At 39.1% G+C, this 18,017-nt stretch overlaps 4 protein-coding genes across 5 annotated transcripts in view; 2 read left to right on the top strand and 2 right to left on the bottom strand.

Annotated features, from left to right (window-relative positions):
- Positions 1–599, top strand: part of cdcp2 (CUB domain containing protein 2) — a 7,223-nt gene extending 6,624 nt beyond the window's left edge. The window contains exons 5-6 of the mRNA XM_037681371.1: positions 41–219; positions 294–599. Of these exons, the coding sequence (XP_037537299.1) occupies positions 41–219; positions 294–599 (485 nt within the window). The remainder of the gene's footprint in view (positions 1–40; positions 220–293) is intronic.
- An 879-nt stretch (positions 600–1,478) lies between these two features.
- Positions 1,479–3,402, bottom strand: tceanc2 (transcription elongation factor A (SII) N-terminal and central domain containing 2). The gene is made up of 4 exons (XM_037681847.1): positions 3,215–3,402; positions 3,002–3,143; positions 2,237–2,430; positions 1,479–1,856 (listed from the first exon to the last, which is right to left on the bottom strand). The coding sequence occupies exons 1-4, from the start codon at positions 3,311–3,313 to the stop codon at positions 1,668–1,670; spliced, it is 624 nt and encodes a 207-aa protein (XP_037537775.1). The 5' UTR covers positions 3,314–3,402; the 3' UTR covers positions 1,479–1,667.
- A 2,136-nt stretch (positions 3,403–5,538) lies between these two features.
- On the top strand, positions 5,539–12,298 carry tmem59 (transmembrane protein 59). Of its 2 annotated transcripts, none has more exons than XM_037681845.1 (8): positions 5,539–5,741; positions 5,972–6,077; positions 6,286–6,380; positions 6,467–6,619; positions 9,380–9,452; positions 10,734–10,857; positions 10,937–11,054; positions 11,600–12,298. In XM_037681845.1, the coding sequence occupies exons 1-8, from the start codon at positions 5,586–5,588 to the stop codon at positions 11,747–11,749; spliced, it is 975 nt and encodes a 324-aa protein (XP_037537773.1). In that variant the 5' UTR covers positions 5,539–5,585; the 3' UTR covers positions 11,750–12,298. The 2 variants fall into 2 exon arrangements, with proteins under 2 accessions (XP_037537773.1, XP_037537772.1); XM_037681844.1 differs by having other exon boundaries at positions 9,377–9,452; positions 11,600–12,296.
- Positions 12,299–14,600: 2,302 nt separating this feature from the next.
- lrrc42 (leucine rich repeat containing 42) lies at positions 14,601–17,987 on the bottom strand. Its single transcript, XM_037681848.1, has 7 exons — positions 17,326–17,987; positions 17,094–17,225; positions 16,901–17,022; positions 15,506–15,591; positions 15,309–15,422; positions 15,137–15,221; positions 14,601–15,060 (listed from the first exon to the last, which is right to left on the bottom strand). The coding sequence occupies exons 1-7, from the start codon at positions 17,715–17,717 to the stop codon at positions 14,759–14,761; spliced, it is 1,233 nt and encodes a 410-aa protein (XP_037537776.1). The 5' UTR covers positions 17,718–17,987; the 3' UTR covers positions 14,601–14,758.
- Positions 17,988–18,017: the final 30 nt, after the last annotated feature.

Raw genomic sequence — 18,017 nt, forward strand, 5'->3', positions numbered from 1 at the left:
TGCTGCTCATGAAATGATTGTGCTGTCTTTTTTCCTCCAGTGGTGCCTGTAAACGTTAGCTGCACAAGATCAGAATTTACCATTCTGATACCGCAGCAGTCCTTACCTCACCTGGACAAGGATAGCATCTACCTGGGAAACCCAACCTGCACAGCGCAGTTAACATCAACCTCCTACAAAATACTGGCTCAGTTTGTCAACTGCGGTACTGCAAGCCAGGTAACCAGCTCTCTTACTTGTTTGTTATTACTCCCATTCTTCTTATTAACACGGTTTATATTGATTCCTTGAAGAAACACCGAAACATCACCATGCTCGTAAACAAGCTCTACATCGATTTCTCTGATGGGAAGCAGCAAAACGTGCAGGAATACAAGGTGCAGTGCGATTCCTTGCGGAAGATAGCTGCAGTGTCCATCATTTCTGCGGAGGAGCGACGCCTGGAGGAGCAGGCCCTGCAGACGGACGGTGACAACAGCGGCTTTGCAGCGGACTTAGAAACTAAGCCTCATGACTTGAGTGACATTGTCTTCATCAGCATCTGTGTTCTTGCTGTCATTCTCATGATGATAGCCATTGTCTGGCTGGTGCTTCTTTAGCGATCACACGTTCATTAGGGTCATCGTTTATAATTCACTTTTACCCCATTTGGATCATTTTGGTACATTTGTCTAATTCATGCTGATCTCACTAAATTAAACTACTAATTGCTCCATATTTTTAAAAAAATGCTAGAATTAATCTTTTAATATTTAATATGTACTTACAAGATCTTTAGTTTTCATTTTGATGTGATACGAACTTGTATCTATATGTGCCATTACTTCTACTAAAGACATGTTTAATATTATTAGAATTTATATTTGGTATTGAGGCAGACCCTATTTTTACTCAGGCACATGGGGCCTAAATATGACTGCTTAAAGTACTTAAACTCACCAAGAGGTTAATATTTTATAAACTTTAAATCTTTTGGGCGTTAAAAAAAATTTAAAAATGTAGTTTCTGTAAGGTCGATATGTAACAGCACTGCTTTGATTAGATTAAATATCACAGCCGAAACGTGTTCAGCAAAGGTATCAGACAGGGATTGACAACCCTAAACTCAACACATTATTTATAACCACTGACCTAAAACACAATCCACAGGTCAAAGTGTCTTTGAGTATTGTACTCATCTCCTAACTACATCCAATGTGTCACTGTTGTATAGATTGTATTATTTAATTTAAAAAGTGTGTATTTAAACCGTAAATGTGGATTAGGATTAGGAGCATGACCTAGTGAATACTCCTGGAGTGCAAAAGGCTTTGAACAGCTCATAAGAATTGAACTTTAAACCATTACAAAACATAAACTTGTTTAAGAAAGAGTGCACTTTAATAATTGGGTTCTCAATCCTTAAATCAAAGCACACATTATAAAATTAAAGTCAAAATAATTAAATTAGAACAAATATTCCTTAACACCACTCTTCTTTTTTTATTTATCTGTATATATGTAGAAAAAAGTGTAACGTTATTGATGTGCCACAAAGTGTAAAAAGTGTTTTGTCTCTTCTCAAGAGAAAATACCCAAAGAAACATTTAAAAACATTAAAACCTAAAACAATGTGAATGCGTTAAAAACTATGGAGTCCAAAGTTCAGTCTGTTTTGAAATTTTCACTTATTTTTTGTATTTAGAAACCAGTTCATTGACTGATATTTGACTGTCCTTTGTTTGATTTCTGATATCAGGGTTGTGTTTGAGGGCAAACACCAAGGCTCTAACAGTCCGTCTGTATGAGCTGCTGACTAACCGGCGGCTCCGGTGAAAAACTTCTCTTTCGATGTTGTCTATGAGCCCAGAATCCTCCTGTATGTCAAACACACACACACAAACAAAAGAGAAGGTAATCAAATTTTTACAAAACAAACAAGAAAATGTTACTAAGCATTAAAAAAGTGGACTAAAAACAATTTAGGTGGATGTAAATCTAGCAGCTATAATTTACTGTAGGTCAGTTTTGCTAAAAGTTCACTTCTGAGATCTAACTTGAAATAAAAAAAAAAATGTTAAAATTGATCTTGCACGTTTTATTTTTAATGTAAAACAAACAAACTTTCAACTGTCATGTGCTTTGATGCTATTTTAGTCTCACAGGTTATTTTAACAGCATGATTCATATTCCAAAAAATAACACAAAATCTTCTCGTCTCACATTAAACATTATTAAGATGTAATTTATTTTTCACCTGGACCTCCAGTGCATTAGCCAGCAGTCTTCGTGCGTTGCTCCTGAGTGCTTCGGACTGCTTGTCGGAGCGTACTTCAATAGAGGGCTTGTTGGAACTCTCCTCAATAAAAGTCCTCCAGTCGGTGTAAACTTTGGCTGCCACTGAACTCACCTCGGAATCCAGATGTTTTCGCATTTTGTTGACGGTGTGACCTGAAAGAAGTGATGTTTTAATATGCGTTTAAGTAATTCAAATAAAATTAAGCTCTTATTTTTATTAGCTTGTCACATTTGAAGTTTAATTTTTGTTTGTACTTTCAATTTTTTATATTTGATTTGATTTCTCATTGAGTCATGAGAACTCCTTTTCAAGAGACCTGTTTTAGACAGACAACATAAAAAGTACAGATAACAGTACACAACAATAAAAAGCAATGAAAATAAAAAGTAGTGTTATAAAAACTACCACATCACTTAATTATCAAACTATCGTATCACTTATAATAAAACAAGGTAAAATACCAAAAACAAGAACATATTTGATTAGATTTATCTAATGACCTTATCAAATGTTTAAAATCCCTTAAAGAAAGCAAAGTGGATATCTTCAGATCTTGTTGCAAGATGTTCCAGGAGCTAAAATATCGTGTTTGATTTATGTGTTATTTAAAACATGCAATCCAAACAGCATAATTAGTCGACACAAAGCCAAAGCATGCAACTTTATGAATTATTTGGTTCCAGGAACAGCATCAAAAACCTCAGTATGGAGCAGATGACTTGCCTATCTTGGTGGACTTTAGCACCTCTCTGGATGGGATCTTTTTGCTCAGCTCCAGCAGGGCACTCAGCAGGTTGTCTTTGCTCTGATCTGGCAGCTCCAGCATGGACTTATAGCGCAGGATGTCCTCAATCACAACCACCCTCTTAAAGAAACACAAAAATGAGCTACTCTTCAGGCAAGAACACTGTTGAAAACTCAGTAAAAAATACTCACCCGTAAGGATTCAATTGTAGCTTGCTTGTAAACCTTCTCGTCACTTTTCGATTGTTTGGGTTTTTCGCCTTTGGGTAGCTGCACTACAAATTTGTCCATCTTCAAAAGACGAAATCAAATTTTACTTGTTGAAGTATGTTTCAAGTAGATGCTAAATACTGCTAGCATCCGCTAACAGCTAACTGGTTGGACGTTACGTCGCCAGCGCCACACAAAAAATAAATAAATACAGTAAACACATTTATAGCTCAAATCAAGTCATTTAAAATAAATAAATACAGTAAACACATTTATAGCTCAAATTAAGTCATTTTTAAACTATGAGTTCATGATATCTTCTGCTGTTTTCCCTTCTGCAGCTTCTTTTCTTTCAGGCGGGTCGCAGACAACTAAAAGGTACACAGCGCCGCCTAGTGTACATGGATGTGAAACGTCATAACGTCCACCTACTGAATTATATTTTAGGATTTATTTTTTATTTTTAGATTAAGTTGGGTTACACTTTAGGTTAGCAAATCAATCAGTAAATAAATTTTAAACCCATTGTTTTGTGTTCATACCAAATTAGATTAAACACCCATTTAATGAAAAGTAAATGTAACATTCAGCGCTGATAAATGAAATGAGGAGTATTTTTGTTTCTGCAGACAAAGCTTAAGCTGAGTGAGACAACTGATGCCGTCTGTGCTGGAGGAACACCTCAGATGGGACAGTTTTCATTAAAGGCTTTAATAAAAATGGACCATAAGAAAAAAATGTGAGGATATGCTCATTTGCACAACCAGCTAAATTAAAATGGTTCTGCTTTTTAGATTTTAGTTTGTCGTTTGGAGTCTTACATTCTTTAGTCAAATAGAAATGTTTCCCGTGACTCAAGACCCGTACGATAATAAATTCTCCATAAAATAATTTTTGTGATGCTACAAGAGTTCGCTTATTGAGTGTACAAATAATGAACCGACCATAAATAACTGTACGAGTTACATAAACTGTAGGTAAATACATTCCTAAAGTTAAACATTTGATCCAAGTCCAACTGTGAGAACATATATTTTACGCATTTATCACTAGTAGAGTAGACTTTTCTAATGGCTTCTTTACAGGCCTTCTGAAATCTGCTGTGTGCACACTAGCTGATTCAAAATGCATGCTCTTCTTCTCAAAGGTACTGTTTGAACACATTACACCTGGATCCCTGCACTGGCTTCCTTTTGAAAGCAGAATTAATTTAGATCCATTTGTTTGTATTAAAAAACTTTAAATGGCCTATGAGACATTTCAGGTCACTCAGGTCTGCAGACCATGATATTTTCGATGGCTCAAAATTGGGTAGAGCTGTGAATTTGTGCTCCAATAAAATGAAACGCACTGCCTTTAAATTAAGACGTGCCGCTGCATTTTGCACCATCTGTAGAAAGCAATGGAAGACGCACTGACCCCAACATAAGTATATAAAGCAACAATTAAATCCACTGTTGTGAAAGAATTGGCCTTATCTTGGCCAACTGCCTCAAATTAAATAAATAAATGTTGTTCTGGCTGGGAGCTAAAAGTAGCAACATGCTAAATAAAAGCGGCAAAAGGATAGCTAAGAGCTAAAGTAAAAAAAAAAAAAAAAAAGATGCAATAGCCAAAAGTAGCAAAAGGCAAGCTAAGTGGGAAGCAGCATTATTTTTCTTCTTTCGGCTGCTTCAGGGGTCACCACAGTGAATTAAATCACAGGAAGACTTGGCAATTGTTTTTTCACCTGATGCCCTTCCTGACCTCTGAGCTACCACAGCCCTCTGTGTGGAGCAGGGAGCAGAGCGCACAGGGGAGCAGATGGTAAGGGCCTTGCTCAAGGGCTCAGAGTAGGGTAAATGAGAGTGGATGCAGGTGTAGGTGCTTCACCTTTCCCACCCACATTTTGATGCTGTCAGTCTGCATGGGGATTTGAATTAACGAACTTCCGATCATAGGCCTAACCTCTGCACCACCACTCCCCTAAAGGCTGAATGTAGCATAACAATGCAAAAATAGAGCAAATATGCTAACACAGATTTCAAAGAGAGCAGTTTTTTTTGTTTTTTTTTTAATAAAGGAAACCTATTGTATTTTTGTGGGGAAATATTTGTATATAAATTTAAATATTTAGAAAACAGTACAAAATAGCATTGCATCTTTCTTGAATGTGCTCATTTATGAAAGGTTAATAGTACAAACCATGCAGAAGTAGTTAGATTGCAAATAAAAGTATAGAGAAGTATTCACAAACAGAAAAAAAAACATTGTAAACGTAGCCAGACATAGACATACTGAAGTCTCGCGATAATACAGTTGATTAAGGCGGACGAGGAACGAGAACGTGTTTGTTTAGGTTTTTACAGGCAAAATGGGTACGACGTCTTTCGTTCTTTATGCTTTCGGACTTCATGTCCTCACTGTGTGCACATTAGCATCTTCAGACATTTTTGACAGCGTTTTGGGAAACACGGTGTCTTGTCACAAGTCGTGTGGACTGACATACAGTCTGCACACATATCCGCGGGTGAGTACTTGTTTGGCTAACGCGAGCTAACGTTTTGTAATTCGGCTAAAGCTAAAATGCTAACGAGTTTACTTGACTCGGTTCTGTCGTTTAACGAATTGTTTCCTATTTAACTTGCCTCTTGACTTGTGCAATTATCGAAAGTGCGTCATACCTCGCATACAATGTTTTCTTGAGACATTCAACTGGTTTTGTTTTGTTTGTTGTTGTTGTTGTTGTTTTTAATTCAGGAGGAGGAACTTTATGCCTGTCAGAGAGGCTGCCGTCTGTTCTCCATTTGTCAGTTTGTTCGTGACAGCGACAATTTGAATCAGACCAAATCCGAGTGTGAATCAAGTAAGTTATGAACTGAACCTTTCCTTAGTCCCTTCAGTAAAATCAAATGTGGGTGAGACTCTGTCTCAATGCCTACTTTTAAGTCGTAAAGCAATTGTGTGTATGTGTGTTCAGCCTTAACGCAAATTGCTGACAAATAATCTTCTGAACCACTGGATGAAAACCTGTTTAACCACCTGTTACCTCTCATTTCCTCAAACTTGTGCAGCTTGTCGTGAAGCCTACTCCCAGACTGATGAGCAGTATGCATGCAACATGGGCTGTCATAATCAGCTTCCTATCGCAGAGCAGCGGATGGAGCAGGTATACTGATCACTGTATGCATCAGGACACTTTTCATGGACATGGCATGTTCAGCTGTTCTCTTCTTCTTCTTTTTTTTGTCATAGTTGGATGCCATGATGCCCAGGATTCATCTCCTGTACCCGCTGACTCTGGTTAGAGGTTTTTGGGATGATTTAATGAGTCAGGCCCACAGCTTCATCACTTCCACCTGGACTTTCTATCTCCAGGCGGATGATGGAAAAGTTGTCATTTTCCAGGTATCTCGTGACGAGAGCTGATCTAACAATATGTGCTAACAAAACATTGAATCTTAGTTTTAAAAAAAATAATTTTTGCTTTCATTTGTACTTGTCATTCAGGAACTGTATGTGCACTTCGGCAATTATGCAGCTGATTTAGTTTTACATTCCATTCTTTTGATACAGACCCTCTGAATTCCATTACAGAATGTTTAAATGATATAAATCTACGAATGTTACACAACTTCCTACAACTAAACAAGGATTATATAGAAAAACTCACATTTGACCCAAAGACAGCAATTTGCAGCTCATTTCATTTCTCTCTTTTTGGAGACCAAAAATGAAGCACAAAACTTTAGTGATGTAAATTTCTAACGTCACCTAAATTTATACTAAACTGGCTTTTTATCATTTGAAAAACATTCCTAAAGTTAAACATTTAATCAAAATCTGACTTGGAAAGATTATTTTTAAGCATTTATCACTAGTAGAGTAGACTTTTCTAATGGCTTCTTTACAGGCCTTCTGAAATCGGCTGTGTGCACACTACAGCTGATTAAAAATGCAGCTGCTCTTTTTCTCACAGATATTAGATTGTTTGGACACATCACACCTGTCCTTGGATCTCTGCAATGGCTTCCCATTGGAAGCAGAATCAATTTTAAGATCCTTTTGCTTGTATAAAAAGCTTGAAATGTCCTATGAGACATTTCAGATCGCTCAGACGTCTGCAGACTGTGATATTTTAGACATACCTTGCTCATTTTACAAATTAGGTAGAGCTACCTTTTATATTTGTGCTCCAAAAAGCCACATACGCTGCCTTTTAAATCTGAGAAAACTGACTATTGTTAATATTTTTAGGAAAAGGCTAAAAAAGCTTCTATTTGCAAAATCATTCGATAAGGATTTATTGTTTGTCTTGTTTATGTATTAGTCCTTTTATGGTAATGCTTTAACTACATTCTTTTTGATGCAAATACAGGTCCTTCTCAAAAAATTAGCATATTGTGATAAAGGTCATTATTTTCCATAATGTAATGATAAAAATGAAACTTTCACATATTTCAGATTCATTGCACACCAACTGAAATATTTCAGGTCTTTAATTGTTTTAATACTGATGATTATGGCATACAGCTCATGAAAACCCAAAATGCCTGTCCCAAAAAATTAGCATATCATGAAAAGGTTCTCTAAACAAGCTATTAACCTAACCATCTGAATCAACGACGTAACTCTAAACACCTGCAAAAGATTCCTGAGGCTTTTAAAAACTCCCAGCCTTGTTCATTACTCAAAACCGCAATCATGGGTAAGACTGCCGACCTGACTGCTGTCCAGAAGGCCATCATTGACACCCTCAAGCAAGAGGGTAAGACACAGAAAGAAATTGCTGAACGAATAGGCTGTTCCCAGAGTGCTGTATCAAGGCACCTCAGTGGGAAGTCTGTGGGAAGGGAAAAGTGTGGCAGAAAACGCTGCACAACGAGAAGAGGTGACCGGACCCTGAGGAGGATTGTGGAGAAGGGCCGATTCCAGACCTTGGGGGACCTGCGGAAGCAGTGGACTGAGTCTGGAGTGGAAACATCCAGAGCCACCGTGCACAGGCGTGTGCAGGAAATGGGCTACAGGTGCCGCATTCCCCAGGTCAAGCCACTTTTGAACCAGAAACAGCAGCAGAAGCGCCTGACCTGGGCTACAGAGAAGCAGCACTGGACTGTTGCTCAGTGGTCCAAAGTACTTTTTTCGGATGAAAGCAAATTTTGCATGTCATTCGGAAATCAAGGTGCCAGAGTCTGGAGGAAGACTGGGGAGAAGGAAATGCCAGAAGTCCAGTGTGAAGCACCCACAGTCAGTGATGGTCTGGGGTGCCATGTCAGCTGCTGGTGTTGGTCCACTGTGTTATATCAAGCACAGGGTCAATGCAGCTAGCTGTCAGGAGATTTTGGAGCCCTTCATGCTTCCATCTGCTGAAAAGCTTTATGGAGATGAAGATTTCATTTTTCAGCACAACCTGGCACCTGCTCACAGTGCCAAAACCACTGGTAAATGGTTTACTGACCATGGTATTACTGTGCTCAATTGGCCTGCCAACTCTCCTGACCTGAACCCCATAGAGAACCTGTGGGATATTGTGAAGAGAAAGTTGAGAGACACAAGACCCAACACTCTGGATGAGCTTAAGGCCGCTATCGAAGCATCCTGGGCCTCCATAACACCTCAGCAGTGCCACAGGCTGATTGCCTCCATGCCACGCCGCATTGAAGCAGTCATTCATGCAAAAGGATTCTCGACCAAGTATTGAGTGCATAACTGAACATGATTATTTGAAGGTTGGTGTTTTTTGTATTAAAAACACTTGTCTTTCATTGGTGGGATGAAATATGCTAATTTTTTGGGACATGCATTTTGGGTTTTCATGAGCTGTATGCCATAATCATCAGTATTAAAACAATTAAAGACCTGAAATATTTCAGTTGGTGTGCAATGAATCTGAAATATATGAAAGTTTCATTTTTATCATTACATTATGGAAAATAATGACCTTTATCACAATATGCTAATTTTTTTAGAAGGACCTGTATGTGTTTTTGAACATGTCAGCGTGTGTGTATAAATTTGTTAAACCAATACATTGTAGAATTATTCATATCTGTTGTTTGTATGTTTCAAATTGTAATGATGATCTTGGTGGAAGGACCAGTAGGTTGCTATGCAGGAAATGTTCCCTAGAGTTTGATTTGACATCTTAAACCTTTTTATTTTCAGCAGACTGAACCACAAGTGAAGTTCTTCACCCAGTTTGATCTGGACGAAGAAATCAGACAAGAGCCACCAAAAAGCAGTAAGTACTCCATGTCCTGATGCATGCTCAATAATCCAGGTAGAAAAATCTAAAAAAGTTAAATCTGGTCCTCTGGACATTCAAAAAACAAAACAAATAAACAAACAAAAAAAATTGTATATAAGTATTGTATAAGTATAGTATTGTATAAGTATTGTATACAAGTACTCCATAGTTTATTTCTTTATGCCATAGACCAGGGGTGTCCACACTTTTTCAGCATGTGAGCCACTTGTACATTGACCAAGTCAAAGTGATCTACTTACTATAAAAATACAAAACATATTTGCTGCGTCACTCACGTCTGTAGACTCGTCCAATTGCGGTGACAATCACTCGCAGCCCGTGATATCCTTCCAAAGTTGCTGGGTCAAATCCTCGGACATTGCCTCACAGTGCCGTGTAACTGTATTTCTTGATACCTGTAGAGCTTTGATCAAAGATAATATTTCTGGATTGCTTTTAAAGTCTCGTAACCAGTCGGCTGTTCAACGAATGCCTCTTTTACCATCTCTCTCTGTCTTTGAAGGACTTCTTGTGTTTAACAATGATGTGACTCACTGGGAGCGATGCTTCGGTAGCTGCCTTCACTGTTGTTGTCAGCTGTAAGGAAAATGACTGCTGTCCGGATAACTGGGATTTTAGTTCACCATTTTCTTTCTCATCTTGCTTTTCGAAAGGAAGTCGGTGGTGTGGTTTTTATGAATAGACCGAAATGTCACTCCGCATTTCCCTTCTTTGGAATAGAAATGGTAGACTGGCAGATGAGGCAAACGCACTTCGAATATGACATCGTGGAAAGAAAAACAAAAAAGTCCTCCCCCCATTCCGTATGGAAATGGTAGATTTTTTTGCTTCTTACTTGGTCCAGCTTCCCCACTCATTTAAATACCCTTTCTTGAGTTATATTAGAAGAAATAAACTGGAGGCTCTTACTAGGCAACTCTGTAGCTTGCTAGTTTTTGGCACGGTAGTATGCACATGCGTGTTGACCCATGTGTTGGAAAAGGTCAGGTCTCAGATTGGCTGCCCTGTATGTCAATCAAGTGACAAATTTCATATTGAGGATGGATGATGGGCTGACACCTATTTTTTAATGCCATGCAATCTACTCGTATTACCTTTTTGTTATGAACGTATTGGGCACCCCTGCCATAGACTTTAGTTGTCCAGAAATGATTCTTACATCACACTCATGTCTTTAGTTGTACTTAAAATAAAATTTAAAAAAAAAAGTTGTGTAAATGTCTATTAAGTACATTTCCGCTGCTTATTTTCAAGTCCCAGTACTGAACAATCCCATTTACAAAGAATACCATCGCACTTTAATCCAAGAGAGAGACAGAGATATGTCTGGTGACCACAGCTATGATGATGGATACAACCTCTTCAGTTGTCTGTCAAGGTTTGTTTGCATTTTTCTTTCTTTTCTTTTATGGCTCTGCACACACACACAGACTTACTGTTGGTACTTTTCTCCTCAGGAACCCGTGGCTACCAGGATGGATCCTGACCTCAACTTTGATCCTGTCTGTGTTGGTTCTGATCTGGATCTGCTGTGCCACTGTAGCCACTGCTGTGGACCAATACGTGCCTGCTGAGGTAAAACCTGTGACATTTGCCATAGACTTAGTTTTGTTTACCTTGTTTAGACCTGATCTCTTGTTTTTATTTAAATCCTTTCAAACCAAGAGGTTTTTGGACATTTTTTTTAATGCCTACAAAAACTTTAGTTTCTGAGAAAAATATGCTATTTCGGAAATTAACTGTTTTTTATATTTTGAATTGTTGGTGGAACACTTCCCATGACACTTGAAAGATAAAAGCATGCATCATGGCTGCATGCTTATTAAATCAAAATGGGTCAATAAAATACAAACTCCTTTCAAAATGTAGTTGCTAGATATTATAATTTAGTTTAGGTGGGTGTTACGGGTCATTTCTTTCAATATATGTGTTATTGGAAAAAGTAAAGAATTGTTCAACATAAGAAACTTGCAAAGGCTTCTGAGTTGTCAGGAATGTGGGGAAAAACAGCAAACAAATAAATGGGAAAGTTATTAATGGCTTAAATTAATATCGGTTACTTTTGTGTTAAGTACTGTTTCAACACAAATACTAAGAAGACTATTTCCTTTGCCTTGTAGAAGTTGAGCATCTATGGTGACAAGGACTACATGAACGAGCAGAAACTGACTCCATACCCAGCATCCTCCCTGCTCATCATCACCTCCAAAGTGACAGAAGAGGCAGGACCACTCTCCTCCAAGGTCAACCTGGGGCAGTCTGACATCTAGAATCTAACGCTGCACTCCAGAAGAGACTTTCTCCTCTACAAATAATTTATAGTTTTTGTTTATCCTCCAATTTAAAGCCTGAGCTGCATGTGGTGTTAACAGAACTTGCAGTGTACTTTGTATTGATTCATATGTCACTACTTTAATTGAAGCTTTTGAAACTGGGGTGGCTGGGAGGTTAGTTTATCGGTGTAATAGAGGCATTACAATATAATGAGGGAGGCACAAGTCGGGAAGGCTTCAGGACTTTTCTTGTGTTGTTGCTGTGCAGTAGCACTGTTGGTGCATATTTTATTAAATGTTAAATTGTTTGTGACTTGAACTGATGCAGGTTTCTCCTAAACCCACATTTTTGTTGGTAAATTAGAATGTGATAATTCTGCAGACTCCTTGTTTTTTCCTTTTTTTTTGCATTGCTATCCAGATAATTCATTTAGCAGCAAATTATGTTTTTAATCTAATGACGGTACACCAAGTCTTTCTTCACTGGTTCTCTCAACAATAAAGTAGAATTTAAGAAAGAAAGCTGTTTAGTTTTTCATTACACTCTGACGCCAGCTGTAGGGTCAGTGCAGTGAAAGTTTTGTTTTCTCAGCATGTCATGGTGAGCAAAGGGCTTCACTTTTTTCACAATGTTCTGTGAAGCACGCTAATCTCTTCTGCCCAGTTGTTGTTTATACTCCCTTTCAAATTTTTTCTGATGACTCTGCAGCCAATTGTTCACGCAAGACTGACAGGAATGGCGCTGGCTTTTTGTATCCTTACCTCCACATTGAGGCTGTGAAATGAAGTAATGGACCGTCTCGGCTCCAGTTCAGCAGCACATCAGGTCTAACCTTAGTTTATAAAAGAGCCCAGTTACTGAGTACCCTGTTTAAAGGTAACTAATGCAGTCGTGTGCGTTTACAGGTGCATCTCAAATATTGGATCATCGTGGAAAAAGTCACATTTTTCTTTGTGAAACTCTGTATATAGTGAAATATCAGTGTAGTATTATTATTATTAGTGTATATTAGCATAGTGAAATATTTCAAGCCTTTATTGTACTTTTGATGATTATGGCTTACAATGAAGAAAAAAAAAAACTTCAGTGTCAGAAAATTTTAATATTCCACAGCCAGCTGCTGGTACCTTTGGGCAGGAGTCAAGTCATGCTGGGAAATGAAACCAGCATCTCCATAAAGCTCGTCAGCAGAAGTATGAAGACTAAAATGTCCTGGTAGATGCTGCGCTGACTGGACTTAAGAAAACCCAGTGGACCAGCACCAGCTGAGGACATGGACCCAAACCATCACTGACTGGAAACTTACTCTGGACTTCAAGCAACATGGATTCTGGACCTCTCCTCCCTTCCTCCATCTGGGACCTTGATTTCCAAATGACATGAAAATTTACTTTAACCTGGAAAGAGGACATTGGACCACTGAGCATCAGTCCAGTTCTTTGTCTCCTCAGCAGGTGAGACGCTTCTGTCTCTGGTTCAGGAGGGGCTCGGCCTGAGGAATGTGACATTTGTAGCTCCTGAGTTAATCAGCTGACCAGGGTGTGACACCAGGAGTTCACAAAATAGAAACTTCACAATATTCAAATTTTCTGAGACACTGAATTGTATTTTTTCATTATCTGTAAGTCATAATCATCAAACTTACAAGAAATAAAGGCTTGAAATATTTCACTTTGTGTAATGAATTTGTTTTACTTTCTAAAATGATTGACAAAAACTAACTTTTTCATGATAGTCTAATTTTTAGATAACCCTGTATTTACCCACAGAAAGTGACTGAAAATAGATGAAACGTTAAACTTGCCAGCCATTTTTGTTTACCGCCACAGCCTCATGTAGGTCATGTGACTCAAGCTTCCACGTTTTTTTGGTGGCTTCAGCAAAGTGCTTTAATTGTTTACATTGAGTGTAAACCCACATTTCAGAATTTCCTTCAATGTATCTGGAAACTACTAAATCTGCACCATTTTTACGGTTGATTTTTTTGCCATATCTTTAACTTTTTGAGTTTTTAGTGAGCAATACCAAAGCACGAACAACTTGTATAACTATACATAAAATAACTACCACCTGGGTAACTCTTCTGCTCATCTGTAGTGCAGTTTTTCCAGTGATGACATATTAATTAGGTAGCTGCCCAATTTCATTTTTAGATGAACTGCACATATTTTGCATATCAAAGCTTAAGGTCTTACAGTATACATTTTTTAATGCCTTTCCGTGGCTTTAGATGGCGAACAAGTGTCAAAAAATGCTTTGTTATGGTCTAAGTGGTTCCCAAAGCTGTTCCTTGAGGAACACCATCCTGCACGTAGTTTCCCTGCTCCAACACACCTGATTCAGCGATTTAATTACTTCCTCTCATTCTGTAGAAGCCTGTTAATCCCCCTTTTATATATATAATAAAAAAACAGGCATCTTGGCAGGAAACAACCAAAACATGCAGGATGGTGTTCCTCAAGGACCAGTGTTGGGGAAACCCTGTTAAGCTATTCAAACTTAAGGAACTGAACATTTGAAGGTGCTAAAAAGGAAGAAGCAATTCTTATTCTCTGCATCTGACACGTTGCCACTGGCAGCCGTCTACTACTGGATATGCACTGGCCAGTTGTTTGGGGATTTATAATGACAGTTTACGTTTTCTTTGTAAAGCCATAAGATCTTGCAACAACATATCACTGAAACTTGAACTTTTTTGGATTTTTCTACCTGGATTATTGAGCATGCATCAGGATATCACTGAAAGGTGCAAAATGAGTCTGCAAACTAACAGCAGAAATGTAGGTGGACTGCTGCTCACTTTCGCATCTTTATATTAGGTTGAGTTTTAAACTGCAGACAAAGACGTGCAAAATACAAAACTTTTATTTACAAAAAGGATTCACATATGTTAATACTACAACTCAGTTTCCACCATTAATATGTGTAAATAAACTATAGATCCTCTGAGTCTGGACGCCCTTTGTTTTTCCACTGTTACCTTTCTGGAAGGCTGCACGTCTTTTTTAATAGCTGTTCAACAAGTCCATTTCCTCCGCAGTAAAAGCTGAAGAGCATAAACGCTTTGTCGGAGAGCTTTGACGTGAAGCATCGCAACTGTTAGACTCCTGCTTCCGTTTTTTGGGGTTAAAGCAGGGGGACGTAACTTGATGGTTTAAGGCACGAGGAACGGGTTCGGGTTCCCCTTTCATGTGATTGTTTGCTGCAGGTTTGTAGAAATGTAGTTTCTCGATGCTGGAGGCGTCCACACTTCCACTTTTCAAAGGTGCTGCATTCAGAACATTTCTGACAAACTTCTGCCTCCCAACTACAGATGGAACAAAAAAAACATTAAGCACTTTATGTGGTGAAAAAAATGCCTTTAAAGTTGCAATGCAACTTACAAAAGTAAAGCGCTGATGCTCTTGACTCTTCCATTTTCTTCTGTTTTGACTTTTGTGAGCCATTTGTTTCCCACTGATTTACAACCTGGATGCAAGTTACCAGTAAATGATAATTTTATGACACTGCTTATTATAAACAAATTGTACAGATTTAATGTGGGAAAATATTCACCTGCTCTGCCCATCCTTCAGTTTTACATCCTGAGTGCTCAAAAGAGTCCAGTGGTTTTTCAGAATGAATAAGTCCCAGCACGTTCCATATGGTGGTCTTCAGTCCTGTGCCAAGCTGGAAGCATACACTGAATGAAGCCGTCCGGGTGATAATAATAAACTACAACCCAACATTAAATGCAAACCTCACAGCATTACCTTCATATTGGTCCCAGAGGCATTGAGTTTTTCCAGCATTGGCAGGCATTTGAGGTATCGGAGTGCCCTTTCTGAGATGGGATTGTCTGTATAAAAAAGTCACAATTTGTAATGCTCTATAGACAAAGTTGAAACATTTGTCCTGCAGCAACAACGTAGAAATTAAAGACCTGGATTAGGCCCAGCACAGAAGCTTTTATGCCAGAGTTTTAGATCAAAATAATTTGGTATTGTAAAAGACTTTCAGTTACAATCCACCCACCCACTCATCCATCAATCCATCTATACTGCTCATCTGTAGCCGGGTGGTTCTGGGGGACCTTGAGGGGTTTCCAGGCCAGAAAAGATACACAATCCCATAAGCAACTTTTGGGTCTTTCCAGGAGCCTCCTACAAGTGGAACTTGCCCAGAAAACCTCTAAAAGGAGGCGTCCGTGAAGCATCTTAATCAGATGCCCGAACCACCTCAACTGATAACTTTTGATGCAGAGGAGCAGCGACTCTACTCCGAGCTCCCTCCGGATGACGGAGCTCCTCACCCTATCACTGAGGCTGCACCCGGACACCCTGTGAAGGAAGCCCATGTCAGCCGCTTGTATCGGGGCAGCTGTGGCTGAGTGGTTAGAGCAGTTGTCCTCCAATGCGAGAGCTGGGGGTTCGATTCCACCAGGTCCAGCAGTCACATGCTGAAGTGTCCCTGGGCAAGACACTGAACCCCTCATTGCCTCCGATGCGTGTCCCATCGGCGTATGAATGTGATCTAAACTAAAGCACTGATTAGTCTCTACAGATCTAGTAGAGTGCTGTATGAATGGGTAAATGAGGACACCGATCGTGTTGTAAAGAGCTTTGAGTGTTTTGACAAGATAGAAAGGTGCTGTATAAGTTACCATTTGTATCCAGGATCTCATTCTTTCAGTCATGAGCCAAGGACCATAGGTGAGGGTCGGAATGTAGACAGACCAGTAAATCGAGAGATTCGCCTTTTGACTCAGCTCTTTCTTCACAAATGACCAAAGCAACGCCCTCATTACTGAGGACGAGGTCCCAGTCTCCATCGAGCCATCTCCCGCTTCATCCTACTATCACTCATAAACAGGGGGGGCTTTCAGCTACAACCACACCAAGTTAACCACTTGAGTTGTTAACTTGTGGTTACAGCCATTGTTGGGTTGTCTAAGGTCAGTTAGCTGTGACAGATATCATGAAGTACGTTCACTGATTAATTTCTCCAAGTTCCATTTTGAATGTTTCTGTTCAGTGCCCTGAGATGACTTCTGTTGTGACTTGGCGTGTTATAAATAAACTGGATTTTCACGAGACATTTTGGAAACAGACAAGAAATAATACGAGCAAAAACAATTGCCTTTTTGTAGGCGGATAATGTCTACTAACAAGAAACATCCAGGAGCAGCAGGCGGTCCAGTCCTTTCTGCATCATCCGGATAGGTGCAGTCAGTCTTTGCAGGCCCACATCTGACACATTATTTCCACCAATAAACAGCTGATTCAGACTCCTAAAAAGAAGAAAACACTAGCATTAACAATATTTCTCTTATTCTTGTTAATAGACAGAGAAATGCCATACTTTGCCAGGGATGTGGATGTTAGATGCTGGAATATGTCATGATCATCTCCCAGTCTGCAGCCAAACAAGTCTAGAGACTTCAAGCTATGAAATGTTTTTATCTCATCCATCCACTCATGCAGGAGTGGAAACCTGGGGGATTTAAAGGGGTACAAGAAATGCCGCTTTTGTGACAAATAAAACCAAAGTAACAGGTCATTGTGAAGTGTGGCTGCAGATGCATGACACTTACCTGTTTCTAAGACAGAGAGACCCAAGCACCATGCCTCCATATGCATCACTGAATAACTTCAGGGCTTTGTGAGAAATCTCTGGGTTTAGAAATGCACGGTTCTCTTCTGCTGCTGCAAAAAGTCTGTCACCTATTTGCTCTGGGAAGCCAACCAGAGAGTCCACATGTTGGATGTTGTCAGCTACAAACAGGAGGGTGATGTCAAAGAGAGATTTTGTGGTGTATCTGAGGCTTCCCTCGTCATTGTAGGTGAAAATAAAATGCTCTTTTCTCAGCACCAAAGGGTTTGTCCTCCTGCATGATGATGCTGGCTTTGGTTCTGCTAGAATTATATCACCAACGGCGACACGACGAAGACTGCCTCTTTCTCTAATGTACATGGTGTTATCCATGATCTGTCGGAAGCCTAACAAAACATAAAGACGACCACAAAATGACCAGTAGCGGTCATCACTTTAGCTTAAACCTCGACTAAAATAGTATTCTATTATTTGACTTAATCTTGCCTGGTTTTGTCATGCGCAAAGTTTTTTTTGTGTGTGTGTGTGTGTGTGTGTGTGTGCAAATTTCCTTTCTTTTTTCCCCTTCAATAAGTTTAGTTCCGTTTGGTAGCCATCACTGCAAAGTGCCGCGTTCCCTCTGCTCACTTCAAAGTAAAAGTCCCATAATAATCGGTTCTTCTTTAAAGGCGT

Source organism: Nematolebias whitei, chromosome 9, assembly GCF_014905685.2.
Source record: "Nematolebias whitei isolate Nwh7 chromosome 9, NemWhi1, whole genome shotgun sequence".
Taxonomy (NCBI): Eukaryota; Metazoa; Chordata; class Actinopteri; order Cyprinodontiformes; family Rivulidae; genus Nematolebias; species Nematolebias whitei.